The sequence below is a fragment of the Leucopleurus acutus genome (assembly GCF_964270905.1).
Source record: "Leucopleurus acutus genome assembly, chromosome: 13".
NCBI lineage: Eukaryota > Metazoa > Chordata > Mammalia > Artiodactyla > Delphinidae > Leucopleurus > Leucopleurus acutus.
In genome coordinates, this window is record NC_139155.1 from 3,130,402 (window position 1) to 3,156,671 (window position 26,270).

General features: G+C 53.7%; 1 protein-coding gene across 3 annotated transcripts in view; it reads left to right on the forward strand.

The window, feature by feature from the left end:
- The window catches only part of MBP (myelin basic protein), a 423,042-nt gene that overhangs the window by 376,167 nt on the left and 20,605 nt on the right, over positions 1-26,270 (forward strand). For 2 of the 3 annotated variants that reach the window (XM_082853264.1, XM_082853263.1), the window contains exon 4: positions 12,004-16,332. In XM_082853264.1, the coding sequence (XP_082709390.1) occupies positions 12,004-12,443 (440 nt within the window). In that variant the 3' untranslated portion in view covers positions 12,444-16,332. Of the gene's footprint in view, positions 1-12,003; positions 16,333-18,961; positions 19,040-26,270 lie in introns of those variants that run through there. The other variant, XM_082853265.1, reaches the window with a different exon arrangement.

The window sequence follows — 26,270 nt, forward strand, 5'->3', positions numbered from 1 at the left end:
TGCGGAGGCCACCGGCCAGTGAGAGTCCTGAGCAGGGCCCGGCCTCTGGAGGCTCCAGGGGGCCTGAGCCGCCCCTAGAATGTCAGACCAGCGCGGCCGTTACTGCGTGTCCCCGCGGAGCTGCCTGGGGCCAGCAGGCTGTGTGGGGTCCCTGGGCCTGAGGGCTGGGCGGCAGGGCGGCAGGGCAGCAGTGGAGCTGACACTTGGAAAGCACCAAAGGGGAGTTTGCCCGCAGGGCGAGTTTCGCCTTCGGCCCATCAGCAGTGGGCAGGCACCGAGGGTCCTGAGCACGGCGGACGGTACCCCGTCCTCGAGGCTCTGAGCGGACAGCCCTCGGGATGCAGCACGTCCGAGACAGGGCTCTCAGGCCTGGAGGAGGTGGGATGGCAGGGGCGGCCCTGGCTCCCACACTTGCCTCTGCAGACATTTTCCCGGGTCGTGGCCAAGCCCCCGTGCTCTCAGGCCACACAGAACCCCCGTCCGGGACCTTCCCTCCCTCCCTGCCTCCTTCAGCTGCCCCCCTGCTGGTCTGCGTGGGCATCGGCCCAGCTCAGCGTCCACAGGGCCCAGGGGGAGGCACCTTGTCCCGAGGAGGTCACAGGCGGGTCGTCAACGTTAAGACCCTGAAACCCTTCCGTCACCTCGACTTGAAACTGGATGGAATAGCAAGTACAGTTGGTATCTAGAGATCAGCCCCGGCTGCCAGCGTCCAGGGAGGGGACTCACATCCTGAAGGAGGTGGGGTCTCCTTGGCCACAAGGGCAGAGGTGAAGAGCAGCAGAGTCAAAGATGCAGAAATACGGACGCACCTGATGCGAGCGGGCTGCCACGATGGTAGTAGGAGTTGGGGTCAGGGAAGGTCAGGTAGAGTGACTGAGATCCGGATCCAGATCTGGGAGCCCTTGGAAGCTGGGCCGGCTGACCTGTGAGATTCCCGCCCCAAATGTCTGGGCATCAGGTGGCACACGTGAACACGGGCTTTAGACACATGTGGATAGATCCGCCTCCGCGGGACCGACATCCCTTCTCACTGTGCTCTCGGTGCTCTTGGAAAGCCCTGGGATGAACTAATACCCCTCACACCACGGCACTGAGCAGTAGCTCAGGGCATCACAATGCAAGAGCGTTCGCAGGGATTAAAAGCTTTATCCCCAAGCAACCACGGTCTAAGGACATTTCATGCCCTGCATTTCGACATGTGTAGACCTTCAGGCCAGAAGGGACTTTGCAACCTGCTCCAGCCCTGCTGTGAGCGATGTTGGCCTTGAGTGATCACACGTGAGCAACGCAGCGACACCGCCTCAGTGCCCAGGACCTGCTCCAGCACCTGGCAGGTTACACCGTGCAGTTGCATCCTTCAGATTCCTCAAACCACGGTCCCTCGGAAATAAACCAGGACCTGTAGCAAATGATGTCAAATTGTCTCTGGGATAAAAATGTAAAATGTGACAGTGAGACTCAAGGAGATCAGATCTTCTTCAACTTTGGAGAACTCTGTAATATTCACACATCCATGTATGTGTGTACGGATTTATTTTCATGATGTGGAAATGCTGACTTTCTACGTTTGATAGTTTCCTTATGAAATTATCTGATTATTCAAGGTTCATGCAACAAAACCTCAAAATAGATTATTAGAGGCACCCATTGTGTTTAAGTTAGAAATTTCATAAATCAGTCTTTTAAAGTGTCTACTTCTACTGCATGAGAAGATAGGGAATATTTTCCATTTCTTCAGTCGGATACCTTCTAAAATGTAAATGGTGTCTGATTATATGATCATGATAAACGGTCTCAGAACGATTTCTAAAAAAGAAAATAAACCAAAAAAATCATGAAAATATTAGCAGGCACTTGACTAAAGCAATATATATCTGGGAACAGTTAAAACAGCAGATAAAGAGAGTTTACCTGAGAACATTTCTATAATTGGTGCTTGGAGTGTTTCCTTTATTTCCATTTATCTAATTGTTACGTTACCTTTTCTTAAGCTGAACAATCATGTTCTACTGCCTGAGGGTTTTTTTTTAAGTATTTCACTGAATATTTCTTCACTTACAGAGTTTTCAAGTTATTTTTATCCTTAAAAAAGAGCAGTAGCTGACACTAGCTGGTACTGGACTGGCACTGCGTGGGCACTGTCTCAGCGCTGGGAGGCCGCCTGTGAAAAGCAGACATTGTGTGAAGCGGCCCCCATCTCTGCTGCTAGACATTTGACACCATTGTTCCTGCGGCTTCCAGGGACAGACAGTGCTGCAGGACAGATCTGCAACTGTGCCCAAGAAAAGATCTAAAAATAACGTTCTCAGTTACTAAGACGATAGCAAATGTATCGATTAGTTTTTGCATTGTGAGCCGTGGACTGTACCGTCCCCTCAGCTCCTAGAGGCCAGTCTCCAGACCCTGCGCATGGTCCTTCCGTTTCTAAAAACAGCAGCACGCTCCCATCTTTCTCAAACCTGGATGACAGTCTCCCTGACCACCAGCTGGAGAAAACCGTGCCTTCCAGAGGCTCCTGTGGTTGGTGAAACAGTCCCAGAGAGTCTCCCTTTTGCCATAAGACATAACACGATCACAAGTGATACCTCCTCATATTCACAGGTTCCACACACTGAGAGAAGAGGGAACAAGGGGTGAGGACTATTGGGACCCATTCTTACAGTTCTGCCTACACAGGCATGAAGTGAATATTGGATGGATGGATGGGTGGGTGGATGGATGGATGGGTAGGTGTATGGGGGGGTGGACGGAAAATGTATGGGTTCTTACACAAGGTATTCCCAAACTAGTTTTATAAACATCATAATAGCAACAGTAACAAAAGCCCCCACTGCATGTTCACTGTACCCCGGTGCTAAGAACACTCTATTACGTGCACCTCAAGTGCTTGTCACAACAGTGACCTGGGGGAGCTCCACGTGTTCGTTCAGCCTTGCCCATGAGGCACCCAAGGCGTTGAGAGATTGGACCATGTGGTCAAGGTCACATAGCAGGTGGTAGAACCAAATCAAAGTCTGCTGGGTGTGACTGCAGCAGACTCTGGTCCTGTAGTCCAAGTTCAGTTTAACGCTACCAGCATTGGTTGAGCACCACTGTGTAAAACTGGCCTAGAGGTAGGAGTACCTGTTTCAGCTTATTTGCTCCCCACTGAAAAGCAAGTGTTAGTGGTGCCTGTGATGCCACCTTCTCGGGGGGATCCTGCAGCCTCTGCGAGTCTGTGCAGAGTCACTGTGAGAATCCCCAGAGGCTGCACAGGGAACAGAACCGTGTGAATACCGGGCTCTTTGGAATCTCATCACCTTGACACCAGCTGGGTACCGTCGTGCAATGGAGAAGGTGCAGACTCGGGGGGGAGGGGTGCCCTCCTCCGGCTCCGGCTCCGGCTCTGGCTCTGCGCGGGGCTGCCTCGCCCGTGACCCCGTCCCTGCTGTGGGAGGGTTTGAGGGGCCAGCTATTTAGAGCAAATAAAAACTATATGTTCTGGGTCCACAAAGGAGGCATTCGTGTGAGATGTGTGGGTTGGCGAGATTCGTTTGTGGCAAAGTTTTAAAGAAATGTCTGCAGGCAGCTGCGGGCGGCCGCATACCTCTCATAGATGCAGAATTTCTGCCGGAGCAGATCCACAGGCCACAACCATGGGCCTTTTTGTTCCTTCGCCCTCCCTGGTGACCCCGAGTGCAGCGTGCCAGGAACAGAAGTATTCCACACACAAGGAGGGTCCTCTTCCCCCTGGCCCACACTGGCAAATTCCAGGGCTCCACGGGCCCAGGGGCGTGGCCAGCTCCCCTGCAGAGAGGGGCCCGGCCCTGCTCAGAGGGTCGCAGGCCAAGGGCAGCGGGTGATTGTAAGGGGCGGCTCCCTCCTGCCCTTCCCCCCACCCCACCCCCCGGACCGCACGCCTGTCCCTGTCGCGTTAACGTTAGGTTCTGCCCAAGGCCCTGAGCTCACAGCCTGGTTGTGGCCGTCGGTTTAAGGAGCCCCTTGAAGGACAGGCGCTGCAGAGCCTGCGGGCTGCTCCCCGCAGCCGATGCCTGGCCTTTCCGGGCGGGCTGCTTCGGGAGGAAGGACGCTGGGTGCGCGTTCAGGCCGAGCCCAGCAGACCCCATGCCTGGCGGCCGGTGCGGTACCTCCACCCGCAGGATGGAGAGGGGCTGACGGTCCACAGACGGGACAGGCACGGTGCTTTCTTATGTGGGTGGTCACGTGAGATGGCCCAAGATGTTCTTCTGTCAGGTAACACGTATCAACAGGCCCAGAGAAAAGTTACGTGGAAACTCGACCAACTTCATACCATCAACCAAAAATGAGAATCCCGGCCAGGACTCAGGCCTACCAGATGAAACGATGTCCACCTCCTTTTTCTGTAGCTTCCCTGATACAGAATCTCTGCTTGGCGGGCAGTGGGGGGTGGGGGTGGGGGGTGGGTGGGTGGAGCTGGAGCCTGTTTCTGCAGAAGGAGGCCAAGGTTCTGCGTGGTCACTGATGGGCCGGGAGGGGACGGGCAGGGCAGGCGAGGCAGGGACGGGCAGGGCAGGAGGCTCTGCGGCGGTACTGCGTGTCCGCAAAGCTGCCTCAGGCAAGAATCCTGCAGCAGCAGATCCAAACCACCTCCCCACCACAGGAGCCAGCTGAGAAGCGAAATTTACAAAGGCCACTGGAGGACAGTTGTGTTGTCTATTTCAGTTTGGAGTTCTGAGCTCCTGCCTCCTTGTTCCTGAGCTGTAGAAAACCCAATCACCTTCTCGTGGTTTTTTGGAAATAAGACCTCTTCTGCAATGGGCTGAAGTATTGGATAACTTTTCTTTCGTTCTTACAACCATCTCTGTATCCCTTAAGTTCTTCTTGACTCTCAAGAAGGCCGTGTGACCTCAGATTTCCTCTCCCCTTCTGATTCAGGTCACCCGCCCTGAAGGGCTTGACCTTGGGGTCACACATTTGCCAGGTCAACTGGTCCCAGTGAGAGAGGGCCTGAAGTAGTGTCAGTCGTGCTAATTTTACAGTGGTGTCGATGGTCTCAATGATCTTTAAGATGACATCTGATGGGAAGAATGCGGAAGAACAATATAAGTTATAAAGCATGAGTTTAAAAACAGCAAATCGAAGATCAAAACACTGAAGATTTCCCCATTTGTGGATTCCACAGTGAGAGTTCCTTCCATCTGCTCCTTAGAAACGAAGGACTCCTATGAACAGTTATGAAAGTAGCACCTTTGGTGCTTCCGGGCTTACGGAGTTCTCTTTGGGTAATACTTGCTAAAGCAACTATAAGCTGGGAAACCAGGTTGCGAATCACTTTGGGGGAAAGCTGTGCAGTGCGCCAGGGCAGCGGGGCTCACAGCCGCCCTAACTTCTGCCCCTGTGCATCTAGCGGAAAGTGCGCAAGTGCCCCGGAGCCCCGTCCCCACTGTGGCTCAGTGCCCTCCCCACCCAGGAGGGTGACCACCCCATTCCATGCAAGGTCGCTGGGGTGCTCAGGCTCTGGGTGATTTCTGCCTCGGGTATCACACGACGTTACAGCAGGGAAAGGATTGGGACGGCGGGGTCCCGGTGACCTCCTGAGCACTGCCTGAGCTCCTAGGAGCCCTGGTGCCGGCAGCTTGGACGTGAACTGTACGAACCCCAGCAGTTCGTTAGACAGTCGTCTCTACTTCAGGCCCTATAAAAGGTAACCAGGAAGCAACTTGCGGTGGGCTTCTATGGGGCGTCTATAGGAGACTGTAGCCGGGTACACTGTCTTTGTCAGACCCACCAGGAAGAAGTGGCAGAGACAGTAAACTGGAAGTCCATGGTTTTGAGCCAGGAAAAATCCCTGTGATGGGGGACAGACCTAGCAAATCAGTTCAATTGTGACTTTAGTTTCTGGGTGATTTTTTTTCTTTCTGTAATTTAAAATAGTCAACTAAAATTATCGTCTGGGCTACAAACCTAATTAGATAGGCCACCAAAAACAATTGTTTTTAAAACCAAGCCAAAAAAATGTAGGTACAACCAGTGAGTTTGATCCCTCAAAATGAAGAAACAGATTTTATTTTCTATCAAAATATCTGAATGGATGTCATGCGGGGGAGAAGTGTATATGTATAATATATACTGAAAGCGCCTCTGTGGGAGGTTGTTAGAGGTCGGTGGCAAAGCAAGAAGCTCTGAGGGGTTCAGTAGAGGCAGCATGGTGTGGTGTTCGGGTTTTGGGACTTCTGCGCGGGTCGGGGGGAGTCTGTTGGAACCCTGGCGCGTCCCAGCCCTGCCCCTCCCAGGAGGCCATCAGCAGCGCTGGACCCAGAGCCTCCACTCGAGGTGGGCCTGTGAGGCGTCTGTGGACAGATGCAGCCTCTTGGGTCAAAAAGTGACCTGAAGACATGGCCCGGCCCTTTATTCTGAGATGATGCCTTTCCTGTTCTTTTGATACCCAAATTCCCTTTCTTTCTTTAGTGAAATGTAGGCTAGTACGTGGTAGTTACTTGTTTTCTCTTTATAGCTTAGCTGTAAATAAAATAAAAGCTTCTCGAAGCTCTGGATATGCCAGTGTGAAGACCTCACCCCTAACTTTTACTGTTTTACTGGTCTGTGAAGTCTGGGAACCTCCTGTTGAGATGGGAATGATGCCTGTAAATAAACCCACAGTGATGATCTGCAGAGGGCTAAGCCTCTACCACACATTTCTAAAGTCTGTTATTGGCAAAACCTCTAATTGGGTGAGAGATGATCATTTTTATCGTTTCCAGTCTCATTAAAGATCTGATCAGCCGTGAAGATGAAATTTTATTGAACTTCCCTGACGATTCCTTATGGAAGGATGATCCCTTACAATCGATCCCTCTCTAATCATAGGAAGAAATGTTAAATTAATTGTAGTGAAGAGAAGAACACTTCTATCTTATTGATAGAAGGTTTTCATTTTGTTGTTAACTTTAACAGACTGACACACTCACGGAGGGGATTTCTGTATTATGTGCTGTTCTGGTTTGATGAGCGATACAGCCCTGCTCTGAGAAACTGAATACATCCTTTCTATTCCTGTTGACCTGAGAGCCTGTGGCATTTGGAGAAACGGGCAAACTCAGAAGGTGAAGCCGCAGCCCCTGCTCACGCTGACCCCCCCCCCGATAGACTCAGGATGTTCCCATGGTGGTGGGAACAGAGCTGCCCGCCCGGGTCAGCGCAAAGCTGGGAAAAGCCCTGAGTTCCAGCGGGACAAGTGCTGTCCCCGCAGGCGCGGCTTCCCGACGAGAGCACTCAGGGCCACAGGACACCCGACACCACCACGGGCTCCAGGTCATCAGCATCTTTGACAGTGAACTTCCCTGATAATTACGTGCTCTGAGCTTGGGTGAACAGGAGGTGTCACTGACCGCGTACACTGCTCGGTTAAAGGGCAAACCTAGTTACTGGGAGAATGAATAACTCACTGCCCACTCCACCCCGGCCCGTTAAAAAAAAAAAAAAATGCAGAACAGGGGGCCATCCTATGGTTTCTGACTTTCTGGGTCTGGGGTGCGCCTCGGCATCTGTGTGTGTCCTCACGTCTGTACGCACACACGCGTGCACGCATACATGTGGTTTTGATGAAAGTTGGTGATGGAATATGATTTCCATGGCTGTGATGGAAAAAAGCATAAGACACACAGTCTAGGTAAAAACAGTCGTATTTAAATATAGAACAAGATTCACTTCATCATCACAATTTGAGATGATCTTATATGAATATGTGATGTGTGTCGTTTTCTGGTTATAGCAAAAATGATATGGAATCATAGAAAATGATGATTTTCAGGCTTCCTCAACTCAGCTTTTTTGGGTGTTAACAGTCATTAACATATTCTGCCAAGGGCAGCTGATGTAGTAAATTGTGGGCAGATGTATGCGTGCAGGTCAGGGGGAGGGGGGGGAACGGAGCCCCGCAGAGTGCGGGGGGCTTCCAGGGCCCTGTGTCTTGCAGGAAGGGCCCAGGCTGGGCTCTTGGCTCAGGATGGCAGCGCTCTAGGATGTCCCTCCATCTCTCCCGGTCAGTCCCTCTGTTAAACAGAAACGTTTTAGCCATCGGTCATCTGCAGTTACATGTGACCCTGGGAGGCAAGACCTAGTGCCAGTTCAAGCCAGCAGGGGCTGGCGCAGGCTTGCGGGGCGCCCAGAGCTGGGGATGGTCTGCAGTCGGCAGAACGTAGACGGCAGCTGGGGACCCAGAATGAACATCACCGCCTCCGTCGAGTCCTGTTTCACTTTTCTCTGCCTCGGTTTCCTCACATGAGTAAAAGGGCTTGTAAAACGACCTGCCTCGCGGGGTTGCTGGTATGCCCAGAGCATCAGCGAGCGCTCAGCTTTCCTTGTGGGCTGTGACCGGACACTGCATTTACCGGAGGGGTGGCCCTGGGGCGCACCCAGCACGCCTGATCCCTGCGTGTGCTGCTGAAACGGGCTCGAGGTGCCGGAGGCCAGCACGTGGCTGTCCCTCCCCGTTCAGGACCGCAGATACCAAAGGCGGCTCGGGGCCCTTGCTGCGGAGCTCGGGGGTCAAGCTCAGCCTCCAGGGCCCTTCTCGGTGACGCCCTGCAAGCCCTGTCTCTGGGCAGGTGGGACGCTGAGGACCCACAGGCCCAAGTGATGCTGCCGAGACCTTGGGCTGGAGCCTCCCTCGGGTGGTGACACCTGTGAGTTGCTCTAAAGAGTAAACACCGCCCCAAGGTCGCCATCCTGCTCTGTGGGGGGGGGGGGGTCTCTGAAGGCCCCAGAAGCCACCCTCCAGCCGGTAACATCCTCTGCTCCTCAGAGACGGTCCAGGGAGCAATTCGTGATTTAATGTCTCCACCCCCAGAAGTCCAGTGCACTTCCCTAAGTTTCCTGAGGTCATTTTAGCCATTAGATGGAGGTGGGTTTTTTTAAGACATTTGTGCAACTCCCTGTAGAATTTGTAGAGTAATAGAGGACTATAAGTGCATGTTTGGGCAGTAGAGCCAGACCTGTGCCTCCCACATTGTGCAGTAGAGGCTTTGCTCCAGACAGAGTCTAAAGGAGAACTCTGCCCTGGGCTTTAACTCGATTAAAGCTGTTATTAATTGACAAATTGAAACTGCCCTTGTCCTAACCCAAAATGCTGCAGATCCACAGATTTTAGCTTCTCCCTGTGCTCCTTGCGTCCTGGGAGAAGCTACTTTCAGGACACAAACGCCCTTCTCTGTGCCTCACAAACACCCATATTCAGAGACACAAAAGCCAACTGTTGTAAAAATATTAGCATTCAGAGGCGCTTGTGTTTCGTTAATGCATTTAATCATGTACAATATAGCGACTGTTTCCCCTTTACATTTGCATTAATTTATGTCAGCCACAGAATCTAAAGCACAGCTTGAAAATCAGGCTCTTTCTGTTGCAACCTATAAATCAGGATTGCATCCCTGCAAAAATCTACAGCTTTGCGCCGGCCAGAGCATTCTTCATGGTGCTTTTTCACGTTGCTGCGATACAGTGAGGGATTGGATATGTGATAAATATCGGTGTTCTCATGTGGTTCAAGTAACCAGTGGTCATAAAAGACGTGGCATATTTTGTAAGGCCTGTAGCGTGGCCGGCATTACGCACACCTGAGAGCTGTGTGCACCCTCTTAGCAGCAGAAAAAAGACCCCGGGATCACAGGGTCTGGCTGTTTGCCTGGTACTTGGTCTCCGGCAAACGTTTATGATACCCGTTGATAGCCAGTTACTCTGCTTTGGAAACAGAAGTCAATATACTGACTGCACGATGAGTGTCACCCACGGGACAGTCTCATGACCCCTGTGACTTTGTTAAAGGAGTGTGGAATCCCTCGGGTTTTGTTATTTATATATTTGTGGAAGTAGGGGTTGTAGATATAAAAACTCCCCCGCATACATGTAACAAAAGGAAAGACCCTCGTTGCAATCATCCCCCAGACACGTGCCGTTCCTTCCTGGCACCCCAAGGACATGACCTTGGCCCTGCGCCCTATCTCTCCCTTGACCATAGCCCCTCCCACCTGTACTCACCCGCACCTGTGCTCCCCTGCAGGCTGAGCCTTCTCCTCCCTTGAAGTCTGGTCCCACCCACACCCCAATCCTTGGCCGTCTCTGGGCACTTTCTGCGAAGAAAACCCTTTGCCTCAAGCCTTGAAGCCCTGCATAGTCTGGCTGGCCTGTCTTGAATCCTTCTCCTCTCACCTCTTCCCTCCACCATCCCCTCCCCTTTCCTCCATCATCCCCTCGCCCCCTCCCCCCACCATCCCCCTTCCCCATCTACCCCCCCTCCCGCTCAGCACCTTAAGCCTTGCACACTCGGGCTCCAGGCCTTCCTGCTTCTCCCCAGGGAACAGGCCAAGCTCGTTCCCGAGAACCCTGTCCTGGGCGTCCTTCTCTGCAGAAGTCCGTCCCCCCACCCCCCGGCCACCCCGCCACCCCCAGCCCCGTCCTTGGCCCACACTCCCGTGTCATCCAGCGGTCCCCTCAGGGGGCCTTCCTGATGCCCCTTATCCTGCTGTTTCCTTTCACACCATTACTCAACATGAAACTACGCATTGTGTCTGTCCTGTGGCAGCCACACAAATGACCGCAAACTGGGTGGCTGAAAACAATAGGAATTTCTACCCTCTCGGTTCCCAGGTGTGGGCAGGGCAGTGCTCTCCCCGAAGACTCGGGGGGAGGGTCTGCCCCGGGTCACCCGCCTCCCCGTGTTCCCAGCAACCCTGTCTTGTACACACACCAGGCCACGGTCTGCTTCCATGCCACGTGGCCTCTGTGTGTGTGTGTGTCTGCGTCCAAATCCCCCTCTTCTCACAGGGACACTGGTCATTGGGTCGGGGCCCACTCTACTCTAGTGAGACCCCATCGTAACTGGATTACATCTGCAAAAGACCTAACCCTCAAGTAAGTTCACATTCACAGGTACTGGGGACGAGGATGTAGACACACCATTTGGGGGGCACATTATTCAACCCATAACGTTCGTTTTCATCTGTGTTCATGCGACAACGACCACATCTTGTTCGCCTAGTGCAGGGGACATGACACTTGCTAGGTGCTTGGTAAGGATGGGTGGCTGGGTGGGCGGATGGACGGGTGGATAAGTGGATGGAAGGGTGGTTAGCAGATGGTCGGGTGGATAAGTGGATGGACGGGTGGATAGTGGATGGATGGATGGATGGATGGGTGGTCGGATGCTGCTGGTAAATGCTAGTACACAGATTTCTGGGCAGTTTGATGGATGGATAGTTATGGAGAGTAAAGCCACATTTGCCGTAGGTAAGTAATAAACTTTGGAGAAGAACCTAACTACATGACATTCATTTATACCCACCCGTGGTAACTGAGAGCAAGATGGAGGGATTGTCATTCTCGAGAGAAATCCTGTGTATTTTTGTAAAAAGCTAAGGGAGGATGGTGCGCCACGTGAACTACCCCGTCTCCACTTAAACTTTCTGGTTGCTGCTGCTTACAGAGGAGAAGCCAAACCAAAGTGTCCTGAACAAGCAGCGCTCTCTCACGCAAGAGGCCTCTTGTGGACTCTGGGTACTAAAGAGTTCTAAATGCCCCATTTCTTTAAGGCATGAATTGCAAAAGGTGTGGGCAGTTCCACTTTTAGCAAGAATGCTAAAAATACCTTTTGTCAAATAAGTGCTCCCAACACGCTTTGCTTAGGCACCAGTAGCCTTTTAGATGACAAACGTGCCGTCAAGGCACCTGCAACCCTGGAGCCCCCCAGGGCAGGCGTGGCAGCACCTAGGGGAGATTGTGTGCCTGGCCCTGTTTGCCCGGGAAGGCCCAGTGCCGGATCTGGAGCACCTGAGACAATTCCCAGGGCCTCTGAGACACAGAGCCGCCGCCAGGATGCTGGGGCCGGATGGGCTCTGCCCAAGGCAGTCCGGGGTCGCGTGGAGCTCCTGGCGCCTGCGCACCCTGTGGATTTGATAGGAGACGGCCGGTTCCCCAGCCCGGGAAGAAAGCAGCATTGTCCGTGCCCCGCTTTGCACAGCCGTATTCATATCTCACTGTTGTTTGCAGATGTGGACCAGAACAATGGGACCCCATTGCAGGACACAGCGGTGACAGACTCCAAGCGCACAGCGGGCCCAAAGAATGCCTGGCCGGATGCCAACCCAGCTGACCCCGGGGGCCGCCCCCATTTGATCCGCCTCTTTTCCCGAGATGCCCCAGGGAGGGAGGACAACACCTTCAAAGACCGGCCCTCAGAGTCAGACGAGCTCCAGACCATCCAAGAAGACAGCGCAGCTGCTCCCGAGGGCCTGGATGTGATGGCGGCTCAGAAGAGACCCTCCCAGAGATCGAAGTACCTGGCCTCGGCAAGCACCATGGACCACGCCAGGCACGGCTTCCTCCCCAGACACAGGGACACGGGCATCCTCGACTCCCTCGGCCGCTTCTTTGGCGCGGACAGGGGTGCACCCAAGCGGGGCTCAGGCAAGGTGAGCTCTGAGGAGTAGAGGCGCATGCAGGTCGTGCCTCCCAGGTGGTGTAAGCGGAACAGGAAGGGGCTCTGCAGGTGAACTCAGCCGTCAGAGGGAGTGCAGCCCCCGTGCTGTCTGGGGAAGCGTGCTGTCCTTGCTGGAGGTGCTTACGGGTCCCTGGGGGGGGGCCTGGGTCGCGGCTTTCCATTGTTCCACCCTCTCTCCCCTGCTCACCAGGGATGCGGTCAGGATGCGGTCCGGGCAAGGACGACGCTCTGAATTCACATCTCCAGGGTGGTGTGGGCGTGGGCACGGTGGTCTTTTGTGTCTTACGCTTGGGGGCTTTAGGGCTGACGTGGCTTCTGCTGCCCCCGCTTCGGGGCTCCACATTGGGCTATTGCCAACGCTTTCCTGGACTCAGTGCCGCTAGCTTCGTGTTGCTTTGCAACAATGATGTGATTGAGGACTTTGGAACAAACTCGAAATTTAAATTCGCCTTGAGCAGACGTTCTCTTTTGTCTGAGTTGTTTAGGGAAATAAATGAGTGTGAGGGATTAAATGAGTGCGTCTGTGAATCAAAACTGTATTAGTTTGTTATTCCATTCATTTGAATGTAGAATTTGTGAAGTTTCATTATTTAAATGTTCTGTAGATAAAAATGTGTCACAGGAGAAAATTGCTCCTATTGTGGTCCGGTTTGTGAAAGTGGCTTCTGGACTAGACTGTGAAGAGATCATCTGTGGCTGACGCTTCATTGAAAAGCTAATCCCCAAGTGGCATTCCGATAGCAAACACATCGCATGCGCGCCACCTGGAGTTTAGAGTGTTGGATAGCTGGGTGATTTTGGAAGGAGTGAGGTTTTTCAAAAAAGCCCCTGGTTTATTGGGTGTGCTCACAAAACACCTAAGATGCAGCTTTGCTTCTGGCTGTGCCCTGTGCTTATTCTGAAAGGCCTTTGGGAAGTTGTAAGGGGCTTTGAGTCGAGTGTGGAGCAGAGGCCCTTTCATCGTGGTCCTATAACATCATCAACACTGGGGCACTGGGAGTGCAGGAGTTTCTCGAATTTGCTTTAGTCTCTAACTACAGTTCTTAAAATTAGTGACGATCCTGAAATGGTTGGAGATAAACACAGATGTCAGCTGCGCCTTTTGTGTGGTGTTAAAGGAGCGCTGAGCTTTCGGGGACCTGCTGGGAGCTGAGATCTGTCACGTGACACTTGGCAGGACTTCCTGTGAATAACTCCATGTACCTTTTGTGCTTATAGAATTCATTTTCTGATTGGCTTCTTCAGTGTCCTGTACTTGGGGGCAGTCTTCCCTCACCCTGAAATGTGGGTCCTCTCACCTATTTCTAATGCCGATTTCCATCCGAGATGCTTTATCAAGCACGGCTATCAAACCACACCAGACCCTGACTGCCTAATCAAGTCTTGTTATTATGCAAAGCACCCCGTATGCATGCTGCGTCGACAGTTTTGAAACCTTAAACTATTCTGCTTAACCCAAAGAACAGGAAAAATAGATTTAAACTGTGCAGAAGAGATGAAGCAGTTGGATATAGCATATATTGCAAAACAAGCTTCATTTCGGTGGTAATGGGTTAAAATAAAATCGTGAAAGCGTTTATGTCGACTGTTGTGACCTCATCTCAAATGAATATATATTAGACATACCTGTTTTTCTTCCTTTATGTAAAAGTACAACTTTGATTGCATCAAGTCTGATATTCTTCAACATTTTCAAAGAAAAGATTCCAGCCTCAGAAGTAGGCATCCACTTCACAAACTAGTCTTGCTAGGTTATCAAGGATTCAGAGAAATCAAAACATTTTCACAGGATTTTTAAACATAAAAACAATGTTTAAATAATGGATTTAGAACTTTTGAAGTATCAATTCTGTTCACTACTGGATGTTGAGTAAAGAAGATTTTCGAATGAGCAGCCTTGCCCTTTGACGCCGAAGAAATCCATTAGAGTTCGAATGCAAAATCATACCCGTAGTTGCTTATTGCAAACCCAGGCTAGGGATACATTCCTGTCGAGTATCTTTGCTGGAAATGCGCAGTGGGCCTCACTGGCAGCCTTACTCAGCTCATCTGTCTTACTGTGGACTCTTTGTTCACTTTTAAACACTGGAGGTGTAAGCATCACACACTCTACACCCAGTGACACACCCGCAATGGCCTAGAAGCCTGCGGTATTTATTGGTGTGGGCTTATTTTTTGGTTTTGATCTTATTTTTGCTTTGCTCTGTTTATAAATCAGGAGAGCCCTCCTTGTATTAGGTGCTAGAAAGGGCCTTTGGATCGAAGCGTGTGAAACTGATGGGAGCCCTTGGCTCCCGGAACAGGGGCTGTTTGTCGCCTGCCCCCCTCCTCCGAGGGCACGTGGGGTGGCCCCTGGGTGAGCAGCGGCAGCACCCCCTGCCCTGGGAATGCACCAGCACACCCACCCTCTGTGCGGCCGGGAGTTGACATTCGAGCAAAGCGCTCACAAATTCCTTGAGGCGGCATATACTTTTGAGAGAGCCGTACATGAAAAGTGCATTCACGAGACCACGCGCCTTTGTGGCAGGAAGAAAGAAAGGCGGAGTTGTTGCCTTTAAGAACCAGGTTTCCAAGTCCCTGGAACCTGGGGCCCTGTGAGGAATGGGCGGGTGGTCAGGACGGAGATGCCACTGCGTTTGGTCAGTTTTAGCGAGTGGAGGGGGTCCCCTAAGCTGCCCCACCTACCCACCCGTCAGACCCGCCGCTCCGGGGCCAGCGCTGTACCCTCAGGCTTAACAGCAACATCGTGACCCATTAGCTTGGGCAATAGCCAGGGTGGCCGCAGTGATGTGACACCCGGACACCCCCCAGTAGGGATGCAAGGGGACAGGCCTGTATCGCCGTCCTCCGCATCAGTCTACTTTCCTACAGGTGTTTGACAGCAGGTTTCTGTACTGGTGGTTATCCCTGTTTTCCTCTGTTGACTGCAGTCAGAGCTGCATTTACAACCTGCTGCTCTCAGCATCCGTCTGTCGTCAGCATGCAGCATGACCTCCCTGCCTCTAACCTTGATTGTGTGGGATAAGAACACTTGCTGTCATTCAGTGCCCTGGGGTCTAAGTGGTCTTGCAAATTAATCACAATGTTCTGTTTCCTGCCTTTTTTTCCACTGCATTTCAATTTCATTGAACACATTTTAGTTCTACGGTAACTGAACTCCTCACCGTTAACATGGCACCCTAATGTTAGAGATGTATTCTGTAACCCCCCGGGGAGGGTGACAGTTGGAGGTGACAGGAAGGACACGGCAGGCAGTGTCTGAGCAGGGTGCCCCCCCCCCCCGTGTGAGCCTAGCCCTGAAGTCGGGGGCCGGCGGAGCTGCACTCGCTCATTTCAGCCGAGAGTGTGTCCACTCACGATGCAGCGAAGCACGAAACACGGATCTCAGCTAACGTGCGTCTACGTGGCCACGACCCAGCCACTCAGTACATCAGTTTGCCAAGAGTCTTTCTAGAGAAAGATCCCTGTATGCTGGGTATATGTGTTTCTGCGCCCAAACACTTGTTGAGATTTCCTACAGGAATTCCTTCTGACGTGTCATTCCCCTGATCAGTTAGGGAGCCATTACTGATCGGCTCCCAGCGCTTTGCTGTGTCCTCCTGTGGCCTCACTCCTCCGCTGTCTTTAACCAGGCGAGAGAGAAATCGGAATGGTGCGTCCCTGTGTTGGCGGCCTTTGGCTGCGTCCTCTGAGTGAAACGTTTGTAGATTATGTTGATGTATTTAATGCTGATTGCCTTCTGTGATTGTATTCCGATTTGATTTTGTGATGACCTTTTGCTTTTTATATATTTCTTCCTTTTTATGCATTTATTAAACATTTTAACAGACTAATTGCATGTGATTTTTTTAAGTTGTCTTTTTTGGTGACCCTCCCTTTACTAACTGGTATTTTCATGACCTTCTGACACAGCAGCCAACCAACAGGTGAGTCTGGGGGCCCGAGCACACCCTTCTGCGGACTGTTCTCGTTCTGCCTGAGGCTTTTACTGTTTCTCTCAAAGCACCGTCCTGTACATGTTGGGGGAAATGACTGTATTCTCCCCTGTGCCTGGGACACGGGACCCTCAATAGCATTTACTGAGTGATTGAGCACAGGAAAGACGGCCCCCGCCTGGGCTCCCTGGGAGGGTACATACCAGGGGGTAGAAGAAACAGTGGAGAATCTGAACGTAGAGGCAGGCTGGTTCTTTTAAGGATGACAGGTAGTTTGTGAAATTGAGGGTAAGTTCGGGGTTGCTGGTGAACTAGAAATAAGTGCAAAGACATGGGATTAATTTTCGATCTGTCTCCCATTCGTCTGTGCCCGTATCCTGCCACCAGACCCTGTCCTAACTCATCTCCTGTTAAACTCACTTCCATGTTATGGTGTTGCTTTCCATCATCGCTGATGTTCCTTTTGGTAGAAGGAACAGGCAATTCCTACCGGTTGGTGGAGAGCTTAGCTTGACATCTGAGGAAATATCTCATCATTAGGGGAAGAAAACACTCCCTCGATCTCTCGTGGAAATCACTAAGTATGGATTTAGCATCCCAGAATTGGAGAAATCTCTTCTCACACTCTGGTTTGATAGGTTATCTTAGAGTTTTTCCATTATGGACATCACCACACTCTTAAGCACTCGGGAAGCGTCCTGCTTCATGAGAAACAGTAGAAGGCGGACAGGGTGACACGCGGCTTCCGGAAGAGGCCCTTCTGCCTTTTCTCCTCCTGCCCTGCGGGTGCCCCACTCCTTCTGCTGGAGATGCTCTCCCTTTGATCCTGAGCATGTCTGGACGCGAGGTGGAGAACCTTCCTCTGCTCTCACACAGACAGACAGAGCTGTCTTCCGTCCTCCTGCCGCCGCAGGAGAGGCAAGCCGTCAAGGAGGCATCTGTGGGCCAGTCTGTCGCCCAGGGGGCCACCCCATCTCAGAGCCGTGGGCCATCCCTGCCCCAGGCTGCGTGGCCAGCGCCCAGGAAGCCGGGGTGGCAGTAGAGGGGCCTTAACACCAGCCCCCAGAGCTGCCTGAAAATGTCGCAGAGAGGTTGACCTCTTCATTAAGAAGGGATGTGGTCTTAAATAGAGGACTAGAAAATTCTTTGCCTTTGGACCAAGTGTAGGCATGGACCACAGGCCATTTTTGAGGGTTTTCACCCTCAGTGGGGACAGCCTGGCCTCATCAAGGCAGAGAATCCACAGGCTTATCCACTGAGGTGTGCTTCTAAACAGGTACTCAGTGGTCTTATTTAAGTACCCAATACCATGCATCAAAGTCGCCAGTACTTCTTGCTAGTATTGAAATAGCCTCTCCCAAGCGGAGACAATTGATTGTGAGGTGCACAGCTAAGTACACGCTCACCACGGATTTGCCTCTGGAAACCCTAGTGTGTTCACTTTACAGTAATATTTCTAGAATGCATAATATTTTCCTGTGTCATAACTACTGCTTATTTCCATGCATAACCAACTATTAACCTGGTTTTTAAAACTCCATTTCACCTGTAGCCAATATAAGACATCCCTTGAAACCTATTACACTGATTTCACCTCTTGACCCCTATGAGGCTCTCTGTCTCTGTCTCTCTTTCTCTCTCTCTCCCTCTTTCTCTCTTGCCATTTTGCTATGGCAGGTCAAAAGAGAGGAACTTCTTGCAGGCCCCTTACGTTGGTCCTGTAATAATATTCTCTCCACCACATCCCTCAACGTTGGTTGATTCGGCAGAAACTGTCTCGTAGCCGATAGAACAGGGAAAGCACGCTCAGTTAGGAGCAAATACTATTCAGGAAGATTTATAACACTAGAGTTCAGGCTCGTTCACAGCTCATGAAGCAACTTCAGGTCCCTATTAATATTACTATTAAGCTCCTAAATGCCACCGACAGCAAAGAAGAACGGCCGTGAGAAAGCCTAACTCCCAGTGGTCAGCTAGGATGCCTTCTGAGCGCTCTGTTGCTCTTGAAGTGGTTCCCTTCTACTGTGGAACAGACTGAGGGGACCCAACTGAGAGCCACAGGTAACCGCACAGAGCAGGAAAGACTTCTACTTGTAAACCCAGAGCAGAAGCTAACACACTTGCTCTAAAAGAAAAATAAAATAAAATAAAACACCCCAGAGTGTAAAATCTATTCCATTACAGACTCGGAAAAGCCCTTTCAGCTCTTCACATGAAGCTGCCTTGGAAATCTTACATGTCTGGTGCTGGCAACATTTTTAAGGAAATTTGGTCACATAATGAGCTACAGGCCCCCAGAATAGACTCCGGGAAATAACTGTTTCCTAAACCTTTCTCCTTCCTCCTTTCTCTCTGTCGTCCCTCCTCCTGCCCCCGAGCCCTCAGGGGCTGTCCCCTGATATCTGCCCTCCCCGTGTCCCCTGAGCCCCGGCCACTGGCTGGTCCATCCTCCATCACCGTCACGTGCCTCATCCTCTAATCTTCACCCTCCGCTCGCCTGCCCTCCTCCCTGCCGCCAGGAGCTCACCCGCTGGAGGACATGGACTCAGTGGCCGCTCTGTCCCTCTGGCAGGTCCCGTGGCTCAAGCAGAGCGGGAACCCTCTGCCCCCTCATGCCCGCAGCCCGCCCGGGCTGTGCAACGTGCACCAGGTAAGACGGCTCCGCCCGGCGGCCGCGGCCATACCGCGGGGACGGCGCAGGCGCTGCCAGGGCCTCGCTCCCCCCCACGGGAGCCTTGGAAAGTCGCGTTTGCCAGACCGAGCAGGGCAGCTCCTGAGGGGAAGCGAGCAAAGGAAAATGTGCAAAGACGGAAGGGGGGGGGTCCTCGCGAGGGATGCGCGGCCTCGACTGGGGGTCCCGCCCAGACGGAGGTGGGACCAGGGTGAGGACAAGCTCCTGGAGCGAGCCTGGCCCCCAAGGTGGCCGGCAGCCATGGCCTTGACCCGCCTGTGGTCCCGTCTCCTCCGAAAACCGGCGCCTAGCGGACACGGAGCGCCCGCCGAGTACGAGGTGAGTGAGCTCTTCCAGGCGCCAGCCCAGCTGGGCTTCCCCGGGGGAGGACCTCCTTCCCGGCTGCCCCTCACGTGGACGGCGGGCTGGGGCGACCCCGGGGGAGGCGCGCGATCAGCCCGGGTCAGACTCAGCTCGCGGGGGGGCACAGCCCCGCCCCGACCTCTGCTCTGGGACCCCAGCAGGCGCTGTGCCTGGGCATCGACCGGCCTTACCAACCTCGGGAAAGCACAGGAGGTTGAAACCACGTGGCACGCGACAGGAAAGCTAGTTCTGACTGAGCCCCGAGGGTGAGGATGGGGCCCCAGGAGACCCGCTTGGGGATCTTCCTCTTCAAACGAAGCAGAGGGGGCCAGGGGAGCGGGACCCGGGCAGCCGGGAGCTGTGCCCGCAGCTGAGACCCACCGCGGAGCCCTCTGCCCCGCACCGGACGGTGTGACCACAGGGGCCTGCGGGACCGGCTGGTCCCAGGGGAGGAGCGGATCCATACGACGTAAAGGGTCGGCTCCCGGACGTCGGTCCGGGGGAGGCTGGCAGAGCGGCCACAGAGCCCAGGGCCCGAGCCCGTCGTAGGACCCAGCCACGGGAGCGGTGCCGGGGCTGCTGGCTGCTGGCTGCCGGGAGGGGCTTGCCGTCAAGCCCCCTCGGGTGGGCAGGGGCGCATCTCCAGGTGACAGCTGCAGTGGGGCTAGAGGGGTGCTGCCGCCGAGCCCGGGTTTCACGGGAATCGCGTTTCAGTTGTGACCATCGTGCTCACCGGTGCAGAGGGCCCCTCGGTGGCCCTCAAAGCAAACAGCCCCATCCCCGGGAAGGTCGAGAGGGCCCCGTCCCCCTGGAGGCACATGACCTCTGGGGCCCTCGGGCCTTGCCTGGTCCAGACTCAGCCTCGAGGAAGCCAGGGCTGGGCCCCAGAGGCCTTCTGGGGGGCCCTGGGCTCCCAGGCCGAGTGCGGAGAGCTGGGGCAGACGCTCCCTGTTTTCTGGCAGCGGGGATGCGGGCACGCAGGGGGGGACCCACATGCTCCTTGTGCCTGAAGCCACTGGGACCCCTGTCCTCTCCTCCATGGGACACGTCGCCGTCAGAAAGCAGCCCTGCTCCACCAAGAGGCAGAGACATTGCCAGAAACCCCAGATGCAGTGCAGGGCAGAGAGGGCCAGAGGCCAGGGCTTTGGCATTTGGGGATATTAGGAAACTTACAGCAGAACGATTTTTCTCTGTTGGTGGAAAAAGGGCCGCAGCCCCGCCCTCCACAGCTTCATCCCAGACAGACCTCTGTGCCCGCACGTACACAACTGGCCAGAAATGCACGAGGTCCACACAGCAGCCCCAGGGACGCAGCATGGGGGCCGGGCGTCCGCGGCCTTTGCCTTTGCTGTCTGTTCACTGTGTCTTCCTCCGGCACGCTGCATTCTTCAGTATTTCAAGAAAGAGCTTATGTTTCTCAGAGCGTTAACGGCCCCGGACACAGGAGAGCACTGAAGGGCCAGGTGGCACGAAGTGGTTTGAAAATATGACAAAGGGCACGTGGAGTGGGCTTGCGGAGGGGACAGGAGCTGTGGGGTGAGGCCACGGCCGGAGGGCTGACGCAGGGGCTGGGGATGGCGGTGCAGGACCACCGGGCGGCTCGGGACCGAAAGCTTCCTCCTTCTTCCCCTGTGGTTCAGAAACTTAAAGTCGGTGAGCGATGTCAGGCTGGCATCCTGCACCCGGACCTCCTTCTCTCTGTCTGTCTCTCCGAACAAACACACCAGGAAGGGTGGGAGAGCCCCACCTACTACACGTCAAGGAACAAGTGGGCTCAGCACTGTGGCTGCGCTTCCAGGACTGGGTCCCCTGCGAGGAATCCCTTGATTCCAGGAGCCTGAACACTTCTCTTGATTCTGACACAGGGCTGACCCTGAGGGCTGGAAGAGGACCATGGAAGGTGGGAAGCCTGAGGCCACGCATGAAATAATATTTGATACCCAAAAGCAAGCTGGGAAAGCACGAATTCCAAGGCAGAATCAAGGAGCAAATATACAACAGGGAAGACAGCTCCGTGGGGAGACAGGCAGAGCCTTTCCTCTGGTTTCTCCATCATGTCACCCTGGCTCCGCAAGGCTGGGCCTCTGGAAAATGCATGACCCAGAGCGCCTGGCGCCTGCAGATGGAAGGAGCTGGAAAGGTGCCCAGGGCGGGGAGCGCAGAGCAAGTGCCTCGCCCGAGTAAACCCCGTCCCACCCACACCTGCACGTCTGGGCCCTGGAGATGCAGGAAGAACAGAGGGGAAAGCCCCTGTTCCCACGCCCGTCAGCAGCTCTCACTGGCTTCCTTAAGCCCCTCTGCCTGCATCCCACAAACCCCGGGAACCGGTCCTCGCGGCCTGGAGAGGACACTGCCTGGACGCCTGGCCCGGGAGGGGCCCAGAGGTTTGTCCAGAGCCGCCCTGCCCGCTGTGACCCCCCAACCAACCGTCCCCAGGATGCTCGGGGGGTAAGGAGTCGGACTCTTAGCACCTGGACAAGCACAGGGTAAGGATGGAAACACGCGTGGGAGGTCTGAGTCCACTGCCCAGCCTCCGTGTGTCTGCTTTGAGCCTCCTTTCCTGGCCTGAAAAGCACACCAACGTCAGAAATAACCGTCTGTCCTGCCGACGCCCCGGGCCCCCGTGCTGATGGAGAGAAACATCCGGAAGCTGCCGGCGCATCAAGGGTGCGTCAGGCCTCCTTCCCACAGGGACCCTGCGAGGCCGCCCCAGCTCTGGCCGTCAGCTCCTGGGTTCCTGCTCTCAGGCCTCAGCTTCCTCACCCAGAAAGCAAAGGGGTCAGAGTCGGCGACTGCAAACATCTCTCTGAAGACTGAGACTCCATGGTTATTTCCTCAAGTCTCCAGGGACCTGCCGTAAGCCCAGCCCCGCCAACCCCGAGGTGCTCAGGGTGACTCCGTGCCTTAGACTTGTGGGCTCTTGTTCTGCTCCCGGGAAGCACAGCCCCCAGACCCCAGGCATCACTCACATGGAAGGCCTTCCAGAGGCTTCCCCCGTATTTAGTCGTCAGGTTTTCTCAATAGATTGCTTCATGATGCCCAAGCAAATGGCTCTGACCAGAGCTGGGTGGTTTTGATGGGTCCTGGAGGTCTGGCCATGGGGACCCAGAGCAGAGCGAGTGGGGCCCTGCCCACCTGGGCGGAGGCCGACTGGCAGTCGTGGGGCCGGGCCCCTCCTGGGGAACCATGGTCTACTCCCCCCACCCCCGACGGGCTGCCCCCTAGGGCAGCTGTGCCCGGGCCTGCAGCCTTCACTTGCAGGAAAGACTGTTGCAACTTGGCTTTTCTTCCAAAATCATCTTCCGGACTCCGCATCCCTTAAAGCACTTGCTAGCGCTCTGCGCGAGGAGACTCCTGAATTCTAAGCCGAGGCATCCGGGCTTACGCCTCTGCTGAGCTGTTTGATGTTTACGCGGGAAGTCTTCTGCGTACTTCGGACACATTGAGGCCTTTAAAAATGGGTGCCTGGGAGCAAGGAAAACAGTCGGAGCGGTTAAGGCCGACATCGAACCTGTCCTCCCACCGTTTTGGAAGGAGACATGGAGGCCTCCAAACCCACGTTCAAGAGCGTCACTCTCAGCACCAGCCCAGGCGCCCTGAGTTCGGGAAATAGCGGTGAGCCTTCCCTGCGGGGACGACGACCCCAGGCCTCCGGCTATGAGCTCTCCAGGGCTGCCCGAGACGAGGAGGGAGGAGCTGCCTTATGGGACAAGGGAGGGTGGCCTGGGCACCGCAGAGGGAGCCTCACGTCCCTGGCGGGACGGCCCAGGGGCAGCCGCGCATCCTGTCTGGACGAGAAGACGGAGCTGTGGGTGGAGAACACAACGGTCTGCGGCGTCCTCGCCGACGTGGCCGCAGCTCCCAGCTCTGGCCGGGCCCTTGTCCACTGCACTGCCTCCTGTTCCACCATCCTGGCCCGCTCACCGGGGTGACAGTGGAGGCCAGGCCTCGGAGCTCCACCCGAGTTTAACCCCCCTCGGGGGCCACGCAGCCACCACACGCTCACTGAAGGAGCGGACGCGCCGGCCGTGACATGTGACACCGACTTCCTGTGTGCCAGTGTCCAGGGTGACCTCATGACCACATCCCAGGTTTCGTTCTGTCCTTGCCAGGAGGCCTCTGACCCCGATCTTTGGACGGCCGTCCCGTGGAGGCAAAGCCATCGGTGCAGAGGAGGCCGGGGGCTTCGCTTTCCTCGTTTCCGGTGAAACATCACAGAGGAAACCAGAAGCCGCCGTGCTTCCCGCAGCCCGCTGCCTTCGGCTTCACAGGCTGCTAAGAGGGTCAACTCTCCAGCTTGGAAACCGGCCCCTCTAACCACGGGCCAGGCAACAGCCCCAGCTGAGTGGAGGACCAGGGATGACCCACACCTCCGCACAGACCGCGCCCCGCCAGCCTTCTCACATGCCAGTATCTGAGAAGAAACGTGTCATCAGAACAGGCAGCAGGTCACCGAAAATCTCCACCTCAACGAAGGTCTGCCTGTGAATCTCTCCCGTAACTGAGAAAAGCCCGCTGCTGATACTGCATGGCTTTCTCTAAAGAAAGAAAAAGCCCACGGCTTTAATTAAACTCCTTCGAGTCAATGATTCAGGAACAAACATATTCTTAACCTTGCCAAGGGCAAAAACGTAGGGCAAAACTGCGTAGGTCATTCAGACAGAAAAGAATTCTCTCCAGATTGCAAAATCTAAACGCCTTGACCTTGCCAGAAAAAATCTAATGCTCTCTCTTGAGGCGTATTAGAAGCTGTTTGACCAGAAATGGAGCAATTGCTTCCTCTGAAAAACATATATACACAAAACTAGGAGCGTGCCCAGAAGGCCCAAGATAACCTCGTGATCCAGTGATTTCTGGGAACGGCCAGAGAGCACCGTGCGGTCAGGGTGTGGGGATTAAAACATGCCGTGTTCATCAAGACCGGCTCTGAAAGGGGGAGACTCATAGCTCGAAGAGTTTCCAGCCAGATGTGTCATGTCTTCCACAGGCCTGTGACCTTTGGGTCACATGCTCTAGTCCAGAGTACTTACTTTACTGGCAACTAGCTCAGCACCTGGGCCAGTCGCCACAGGGGCATAAAGCTGCCACAACCCGTCCTTCCAAAGGGCTAGAAGGGCAGCCAGACAGGGCAGCCACGGATAAGAGTCATTCAGCACAAGATATGCTGCTGCCTCTTTCAGTAAGTCCTTAAGGAGGACAAATCACCGCAACAAGATTTCTGAGGGCAGTGAAGGATTTTTGTAAACCATCGAAAGAAGTGTGAAGCAAGAGGAAAAGGGCAGAAAAAGTATATCCGTTTCACAGTGAACTACGTGTCATGGTTCTTAAATATAAAGAAAACAATACGCAAGAAGCATATTTGGTTTCCTTACCACTTTCACAAGGAAACAAATCATTTTATTGATCCCAAGTCTTACTCTGCTGTTCTCCCTTATTGTCGGCAGTTCAGAAAAACAGCGACACCGTTATGGTCTGTGGTTCCAAACAGGTTAAAGAAATGAACCGCTTAGCTGCCTGGATCTGGGTTTCTTGAGGGTGCCACAAAATCAAAGATTTCTCTGGCGGTAAAAAGGAGAATGCAAGTTCCTCTGCTCCCCGTGTCTCTGGAGCACTGGTGAAACCATCTACTAAAGGCGTGTATCCTTAATGCCACGTGGCGGATATGTGCACAATTCTGTCGTGTTCAACGTGTAAATTGAAGGATTAAGTATCAAAGACGTTTGCTCGTTGGATGGCTGGTTAGTTGGATGCTTTTAACCACATGAACAAAATAGAACGTTGCAGACAGTACAGTCTGCTTGGATTGAGGCATAACTTTTCCATTGAAAGTGGGAGCTGATCGAGCCCGTTTTAATTACGTAGAACTGCATCCTTCCAAATAACAATGAACCTGAAAAATCTCATCTCTCTCACTAGACGTGCCGCACATTTGTTGTATCTAGTTACCAGTATTTACCAAGATAAGTAGGAACTCGTTTCCTAGTAGAGCAGTGATTACAGCTTTTCCAGTTCTCTAGATATTAACCGACATCTCTGATTGATGCCACCGAGAGACACTAATTTGTTTTTCTTATATCTGAGCACATTTTTGTTTCTAGCGCACCACGCCTTCACAGCTTAACAGGAGGTAAGTCTGCAAACTTGGAAAAAGTTCTTCTCCCTTCCCTTTGGTCACGTGGCTGGCCCGTGATTTCTCCACCTGCTGCTAGGGTTCGGTTTGGGACATTCCTTCTCGTGCACGTGGAATCCACAGGAATCTCGGATGACGCAGCAGATTAAAACATGGAGCTGGGGCCGAAAGGAGACCACAGGCTCTTCACTTAACCCCTCTGAGTATCCACTTCCACATCTGCAAAAAGAGGTGGCCACACAGAGCAACATTTCTGGTCTGTGACCAGCTGGGGTGAAAATAATCATGTGTCCACCCCGTGTTTTCAAAGCAAGTAGAGCCACTTTCTTTGCTCCTTTTTTTATATTGGATCCTTCTAGGGACACAGGGAGAAACGTGCGCTCCTGGAACTTGTATGATTGACTTGACTAAGAAAGTACCAGTAAGAAAATAGTCAGTGCTTTTAGCCACTGGATATGACCATCCGGACATATTCGAGACAGATCCACAGAGAGGCCACTCCGGCTGTGTCATTCTGACACGGCACCAGGACCTCTCACTGAGTGAGGCGGGCTGCACAGGGCCTTGGCCGCCTCAGGTTTCCCTTCACAGGGTTAGGAGTTTGCTGATGGGCCAGACCTGGGGCACCTCGGAGGTACCCGTAGCCCCAGACCCCGACAGATGGTGGGTGGAGGTGTCCTGGCATGAGGGCACCTGCGTCAGTCACCTCTGTGAAAA